Genomic DNA, 7,995 nt, shown 5'->3' with positions numbered 1-7,995 from the left:
TTTTGAGAATCACCCTGGTTTTGGGCAATTTCAGAGCCATTACTGTGTGTGGAAAGTACACTGTTGGAGAAGTTCCCCCTGTGGGCTTCTCTTCCTCCTCCCCCAAGGGTGGGCAGTCCTGAAAGCTTTAAGGGGGTCTGGTCAGGTGAAGAGAACCAGGGGTCAAGGCCAGGATCAAAGGGTCTGCAGACAACAGCTCTGAGATTAAGCCATGCTGAGAGAAACGGAGAGAGCATCCCTCCTGGCCCGTAAGTGCCATACCCACGGAGACCCCCGTTCTGGACCCCACAGATCCCCACATGGCAGCTTGCCCAGGGAGCCCTGGCAGGTCCCCAGAGGGCCTCCAAAGTGACTAACAAGAAGAGACCCCAGTGGACCCCCAGGGGGACAGGTCAAGCGTCTCCTTTCAGAATAAATGAGCCGGAACTGAGACCAGAGGCCCCAGGTACCTTAAATGGGAGCCTCAGATTCTCTACTCTTCCCGCCTCCTTTCCCTCAGCAGGACCCGCAGTCGCCTGGCTCAGGCCCCTAGGGAGGGAGAAAGAGCCACCAGAGCCCGGGGAAGGGGCCATGTGTTCCCATACCAACACCAAGTGTAGACACCTCTACTCTGGAAACCATGTGCTTTATTTGGAATCTCTTTCCGAGGGAACCTCCCTCCTGGCTCATAGAAAAGCTGCAAACCATGTGGTTTGGTACAAGGCAATGGCTAAGGGACCGCAGGAAGTCCCTCACCGCTGGGGCCCTCGTCTTCCGGGCCTCAGACTTCCCCGGCCATCCTGACTCTTTGCTGAGCTGGGTGTATGCAGCTGGGACTCCTGGGGTCCTGCTCAACCCCCGGGCGTCTTCCTCAGCGGAGGAGTGAGGAAGTGGGGATAGGACAGGGGCCAGAGGCTCCCCTCCAAGGCCCGGGCCTCTGTCCCCCACGTAGGGCCAGCGGCACCGAGCAGTCACGGCTGCTCCGAGCGCGGACAGGTGTGGGAGCGCGCACGGGCGCGTGGGGCAGGACTGCCTGCCACCAGTGGCCCTGCGCGTCAGTACAGGTCCGCAAAGGGCTTGGAGTAGTTGAAAACCAGGTAGTCCATGTAGTAGAAGTCGTAGGTGCGCTGCCGCTGCAGGGCTGAGAGCTGGGTGAAGTACTGGCGGGCGATCTGCGCCGTGGTCCGGGCCTCCTGCGAGTGCCGGTCTTTGAACCGGGGGAAGGTCAGGTTCCGCGGCGCCTGGATGAGGCTCAGGAAGAAGTTGGCGTCGTCCTCCATGCTCTCGAACTTGCCCACGAAGTCGTAGTCGATGAGGCAGGGGCTGCACAGCCGGCTGACGTGGTCCCAGTGGATGTCCATGCCCACGGGCCGGTGCACGTCCAGCAGGTACTGGACGAACTCGGGGAAGCGCACGCCAGAGCCCGTCCGCAGCGCCTCCCGGGACGCGTTGGCCCGGTACCGGGCCAGGATGGCCTTGCCGAACACGGGGTGGTAGTAACTATTGGGGTGCTCGAACTTGTCGCGGAAGGCAGAGACCAGCCTCTCGAAGGGCTCGCGGACGAAGAGCATCTTGGTGTAGGTGCTGAGGCGGTGAAGGATACCCTGGCGATCGAAGGTGTCCAGCCGCTTGAGGGCGCCGCCGTAGTGGACAGTGTCGTGCGGGATGTTGGCGGTGGACGAGGCCAGCCCCGCCAGCACCATGAGCACCCTCTTCCAGTTGGAGCAGCCCGCCTTGGGCACCTCGCAGTACAGCACGCGGTGGCGGTCCTCCACGAAGATGCGGGACACGTGGCGGGGGGTGACCGCCCGGCGGCTGCTGCTGGCCCGATACTTGGCACACGCCTCCCGCATCACCCGCTTGCGCTCCTGCTGGCTGCGGTGCAGGGTGACCCAGTGGCCGTCGGGGGCCCAGGGTGCCGGCCACGGGAACGCGCCCACTGAGCCGTTGGCTGGGACGGCTGCCGCAGGGGGCATTTTCTTGATAAGCAGCCGCCGGCGGCGCTGCCGGGGCCGGGGCCGGGCCCCCGCGTTTAGGTGGGCTTGAGGCCGGTCTGGCACGAGCAGGTGGAAGTCCCTTGGGGCCCAGCTGGACAAGTCTCCGGGGACCTTCTCCGTCGGTGCCTTCGAGTCACCATCCTGGGCACTGCCTGGTGGGGCGTCCTGGGACAATAAGAGAAATGGTTATCAGCGTGGACGGGCCACTTACCAGCAGGACACTGAGCGTCACACAGGTCAGACCCTCACTATGGTTGGGGTTTCTGCCCCCTCTGTGGTCTGAGTCTTTTTTTTTTTTTTTTCAAGGTGAGGGAGGAGACCAGCTGAGTCTGCGGGATGGGACCCCTCTGGCCTGAGCCCACGTCCAGTCTCTGAAGGCCTCACCCCTGGCTGGCCACGGTCTTGAGGCCGGAGATGCAAGTGTCTTTTAAGCCACGAGATGGCGCAGGCCTCCCAGGAACCTCTCAGAGCCGGGCGAGGCGAACGGGCAGGGGGCTGGTGGCGGGAGGAGGCCGGCTCAGATTTACTGCTTCTATTAACACAAGTCCAAAGCCGCCAGCTAACAGAAAGGGGAAATTCATGGGTCCAAAGCCCTGGGCTTTGTTCCCAAGGCTCCTGGGAAGGACCGGGCACGTTTTTCTTTCCAAGAATGGATTTGACATGAGCTCTGGATTTTCTTCCCTGCCCACCCCACGACCCCCCAACTCGCCCCAGGCTGCCGGTGCTCGGATTTATCGGATTCTCAGAACTCACGTTGTAGGGCTGCTGTGGCCTGATGCTGAACTTTATTCCTGAAAAGCAGAGAGGACAGTATTAGCAGAAGTAACGTGTGGCTCCCAAGGACCTGCTCATGGGCCCTTGACAGTTGGGCCCCCAAGTTGGAGGGCACTTGGCGTGGGCTCCATGAAAAAGCAACTCAGGGGTGCACGGCTCCGTGTGAGTGCCCCTCCACCCCCCTACCCAAATGGAAAATGAGGGTGCAGCGAGATGTAGCCCCACTGGCTCCCAGCTGATGGTGCCTTCTCAGTGTCTCGCCTCCCGATGTGACCTGGAAGGTCTCGAAAGCTGGCCACCTGCTCAATGGAATAGCCAGGAAACCCACAGCACTGGGCCTTGCCCCCATGCAACCTCACTGTCATTAAGTCACAGGGAAAGGACCCTCTGAAAGCTCTGCCCCTCCTCTCTCTCTGCTCCACTGGCTCAGCCCTTGCTCTGGTCAATGTGAGCTTTCTGTACTCAGAATATGACACAATAACACCCATACCTTTGCACACACAGGCCTGGGAGTGGAACGCACGCCTTCCCTTGGACTGGGGCCTCCCCACTTGCTCTGGGAATTCCCCTAACCTAAGCACCTACTTTGAGATTTTGGCCAGCTCAGCTGGCCACGGGACTCTGGTGTGAGCTGACCATCTCCTGCTCACCCTGGTCTCCTGCAAAGGGCTGAGCAGAGCCCAGGCACAGAGTGACTGTCCGGCAAGCACTTGTCACTGGAGAGGAGAGGAGACAGATCAGCGCATTGCTGACCACACTCCACAACATTCCCTCTTTCCCCAAGGAGGCCCTTTCACTAGGTTGGGGCTGAAGTCACCCAGGATAACAAGCTCTGGGGAAGTGAACCCCCACTGGGAGGGAAGGATTCTGCTTCATACTTTGTTTTGGGGGAGGTCCTAGGAAAACAAGACGATTTCCTTTGGGGGGACCTATTTAGGAGTCTTGGCCTTCCTCCCCCATCCCTCCTGGCCACTGAGGCACCAGGGGCTCTCCCTGCTCTTGTGCCATATACATGGCTGCTTCTACTCTGAGGCTTTGTCAAAAACCACAGTCGCAATTAGCACCCGCTACCCTTTAAGGAAGAGAAGGCTTGAACTTCCAGCTGGCATGACGCGGCACACCTGACCGAGTTCTAGATGTTCCTGGGCTGTGTGAGATGTTCTGGCGGCCCAGCATGTCTCCTGCTGTCTCTGTGTACCTGGCATAGGTCCAGTGGCCAGAACCCAGCTGGTGAGAGAACATCCAGTCCCTGACCCAGGGACTCCACCAAGTTCTCCACAAGGTTGTTTTACAGGTTGGTTCTGCCATTGCCGTGACCCTGGCCTCATGCTGGTCAGTCTGAGGATGTGCCTCTACATCTCCTTCACTCACCAGCTACGAGGGGGGATGCAAGGTCACCCCTGGAATGGAAAGCCTACATTCCCTGAGCCTCCTGGGAACTTCTCCGAGTTCCAAAATTGAAACAAAGGTGGAACTTGGGCCCATTGCCTCCTTCTTCTGTTGCAATACTTTCCTTGGATCCGTTTGGATTGGGAACAGGGGTGTGGCAGAGGACAGAGTGTACATATCTTCCTGGGCATTCCCAAGCTTGCGGGCAATATATGTGTACATATGGAGCAACTCTGAAACAAGGCTTCCAGACTCTTCCATGGAGGCCAAAGGGAAGCTCCATGTAGAACCAGCTGCACCCCTCCGGGTACTGGGTGCAAGCAGTGGGTAATTGGTTCCAAGACAAGAGTCTCTTAGAATTGAGCACCTCATCAGAGTCCCCCTCTGAGCCCAGAGCCTACTTCCCTCCTGCTGGCCACCCCTCCTCTGCCCTGCCTCACCCCTGCATGGGCTTCTTGAGCCCATTTCTTTCTGGCACGTGAGGGTTTCCTCCTGCAGCCAGTGATCACAGGTCCCTTCAGCAGAAGGGACGGGCTGCATACTCAGGTCTCCTCCACGCTGCTGGGTTTCCTTAATTATTTTCTTCTGGTGACGGCAGCTGCCTCTGCTAAACCACCTCTGCTCTTCAGAGTCTCCGATACAGGAATTTACTCTGCTTGTCAATCCTGTCAACTTGTCAAGGTATGCTGGCGCTTATTTACATCCCTTTTCGGGAGCAAATGAGTCATGCCAGATTTGGCCAAGAGTGGGACTCAGGAGCCACTCACAGAAAGCACCCTGCCAGCCGGTGGAGCTGGAGGAGGATGTGTTTATGGAGATGTCAGGCCCTACAGCTGTGACCTCCCGCTGGCACTGTCCTCACAGCCTGGAGGGTGGTGGGCCGTGGGACCTGTCCCATTTTATCTGTGCAGCCTGGGCAGAAGGATGTTGAGCCCCAAGGGGTTTTCCAGGTTAGCCCACTTGAAGGCCGGAGAGAACATCCTCCTAGACCGAACCCAGGCTTGGGGGCATCTCTGACCTCGTGGCCACTTTAACCCAATAAAGCCAAGCTGGCTGCTATTGCCCCCTTTGAAAAGAAAAAAACTGTCTTGTGGAAAACCCAACAACGGGCCTTAGGTGGAGGCCGAATGTGCCACAAGCTGTACATTCTCGACCTTAAATTTATTATCGTCCATTTGGCAAAGACTGACCCTAAACCGTATGACATTTTGGAATAAAGACAGAAAGTTAATGAAGGAAATGTAACAGGCTCCCCTCCTTGCCATGGGCCCACTGTCCCTACTTTTTCTGTGGAAGAAGATAATCTTCCATGCATGGCTTGGATAAAAGCCAAAGCAAAGACCACGCCTAGTTCTGAGCAAGTGAAGGTGAGCAGCCTTGGGTGTCTTGAGGACGGGGTCTGGGTATCCCACAATGGACTGCACTTCAGCACTCTGGACAGCTCCGTGGCCTACGGTGCGGGGTGGGGGGCGGGGGGAAGCGAGGGGTGGAGGGCAGTTAAGGATGCTGCCTCAGCTGCACCCACGAAAGTACCATGGGGGCAGGGAGAACTTGGCTTCAATATAACCACCACCATCCCCTCCCAAGCCCTCAAATAAACTTGCAATCTAGACAGAAACAGTGGGCTTGCTGAACAACATAATCCACAAGCCCCAGCCTCCTTTTCCATCCGATGGCACCCACGCCACCACACGCCTCCGCTGTCTCCCTCACCCCCACCCTGCGACAGGGGAAGCCCAAGGTCCGTCATGTCCATGCTCCACATTCAGGGTCTGAGCTACCTGTCTTCTCCTTTCAACATCACGTTAACAATCTGTGAGAGAGCTCCTTCCCCTGCACAGTAAGAAAAAGACAACCGCTTTCTCGTTCTGGACAGATATTTGCAGAGTGGTTGAAACACATGCTGTATGATAGGAGTGAGCGCTGGTGAGAATAAACAAAGCGTGACTTCTTGGGACTGCCAAGTGGGCTCCAGACTGTGAACTCTTCTCTGGCTCGGGGTTTTCTTCAGACTGTTGGGCTGAAAAGCTTACTGGTTACCTGCCAAGGGGAGGCAAAGGCTGATGATGGTGTATGTGGCCAGATTCTCTTATCTTTTCCCTTCCTTCCTTATAAAGATGGAAAACTGACATATCACCTTTTTTTTCCTTTTTGAGATTTTTATCTATTCATTTGAGAGAGAGAGAAAGAGAGAGTGAGAGTACAAGCAGGGGGAGGGGCAGAGGGAGACGAGGAAGCAGACTCTCCACTAAGCATGGAGCCTAACTCTGGTATCCATCCCAGGACCCTGAGATCATGACCTGAGCCAAAATAGATGTTCAAACGCCAGCCTCCCAGGCACCCCTGTGTGGCCAGTTTCTTATAATTAGGCTGTGCAGCCTGGGTCTGGGACAGAGTCACCAAACAGGCTTTGTAGGCACATGGGCTGTTGGGGAGAGGGATGCTGCCTACTCTTCTCCCAAGTTACAGGAGAGAGAACTGCTGGGTTTAATTCAAAAGCCCCAATCTCTGCTGTCAGGACCCACTGAAGGTCAGGCTGTGTAGACCAGTGACACTGACACAGGCCGAAACAGGACCCAAGTTCCCAGAAAGGGCGGGAAGTTGCCACATGAGCCCTTGGTTGACCATATTTGAGGAATGTGACTGTTACTCCAACTGCCCAGATCCCAACCCCAGGCCCTGATCATGGTGAGAGGGTCCTGCTGCTCTGAACGCCGCAGCCTGGGGGCAGGCAGGGCTGTCCTGAAGGAGTCGGACCTGCAAAGAGAAAGAGGTGGGAGAGAACAGAAGGCACCAGCATGGGCCATGGGACATGGGTGTGAGTTCACAGTCCCTGTTCTGTGCAGAGTTTCAACCCGTGGTCCCTGATCTCCAGAGCTACCCCCAACCGCCTTTCTTTGGCTCCTTTTCCATGTCCTGGATCTTCTAGTGGCTGAGCCTGTGTGGCCACAACCATTGGGGCTGTCTCACCACATGTCCTCTTATGCTGTCCATCAGGCCAGGAAAGTTCCAGGGCTTTCAGGCTGGCCTGAGCCAAGGAAGACACTGGAAACAAGGCCCCCACTGCATCTTGGTGTCTGGCATGTGTGAGATACAGAGTCTGACTTGGGTCCCGGCCCAGATTCCTTGGCAGGTGCATTTGGTGAGCAGTCTTGCCCTGCTCTGCTGCGTCACTTCCTCCTTAGAAAGCAGCAGCTCCTGAGCCTCAGGTGTGTGCCAGGGGGCAGCCCGCACGGCGAGGTGGCGTACAGGTCCTCACACAGTGCTGGGGGGCCGTAAGCTGGGAAGCTTGGATGCGGGCAGGAGAAATGCAGCCAGGGAGAGTGTGCTGCTCACTGCAGTCAGGGTAGGAAGCCCTGAGGGAACATCCAGGCCCCACTCCACAGGAAGCATGGAAGGGCTCCGAAGGAGGGGCTCAATTAGTCCTCCATGACTAGGATCCATGTACAGGGGGAGGGGAGAATTTCTTTTAAAGAATCAGCTCATGCAAGTTGTGGAAGGAGCTGCCCGGGCTGAGGGGTCTGTCTACTCCCACCCAGGCAGTGAGGTCAGATCTACGATGCACCCAACTGGCTGCCACCCATTGCCATCTGTGGGGCACTAGGATGGGGCCTGTGGCCTCCCTGGGGCCACACCAGCTCTGGCTCTACTCCCACCAGCAGCTCAGGCTCTGCCCTTTTGAGGGGCACCCCCTACCCCGACATCGGCCTCTGATGCCTCATTGTGAGCTGCTCCCTTCCTCTGGGAAGCTTGTTAATTTATGCAGATGAGATGCAAAACTGAAGTTTAAACACACTCAGCAATTAGCGGGCAGCCTGGACTCCAGGCACAGAATTCAGATGGAAGGAGCCTCACC

The 7,995-nt window shown here is 57.2% G+C and overlaps 1 protein-coding gene across 2 annotated transcripts in view; it reads right to left on the bottom strand.

Moving 5' to 3' along the window:
- Positions 1–617: 617 nt before the first annotated feature.
- Positions 618–7,995, bottom strand: part of CHST8 (carbohydrate sulfotransferase 8) — a 128,649-nt gene continuing 121,271 nt past the window's right edge. For both annotated transcript variants that reach the window (XM_045988449.1, XM_045988450.1), the window contains exons 3-4: positions 2,730–2,767; positions 618–2,141 (exon numbers count right to left, since the gene is read on the bottom strand). In XM_045988449.1, the coding sequence (XP_045844405.1) occupies positions 1,035–2,141; positions 2,730–2,767 (1,145 nt within the window). In that variant the 3' untranslated portion in view covers positions 618–1,034. The remainder of the gene's footprint in view (positions 2,142–2,729; positions 2,768–7,995) is intronic.

The sequence above is a fragment of the Meles meles genome, chromosome 19 (assembly GCF_922984935.1).
Source record: "Meles meles chromosome 19, mMelMel3.1 paternal haplotype, whole genome shotgun sequence".
NCBI lineage: Eukaryota > Metazoa > Chordata > Mammalia > Carnivora > Mustelidae > Meles > Meles meles.
This window is presented reverse-complemented; position numbering and strand designations above follow the sequence as displayed.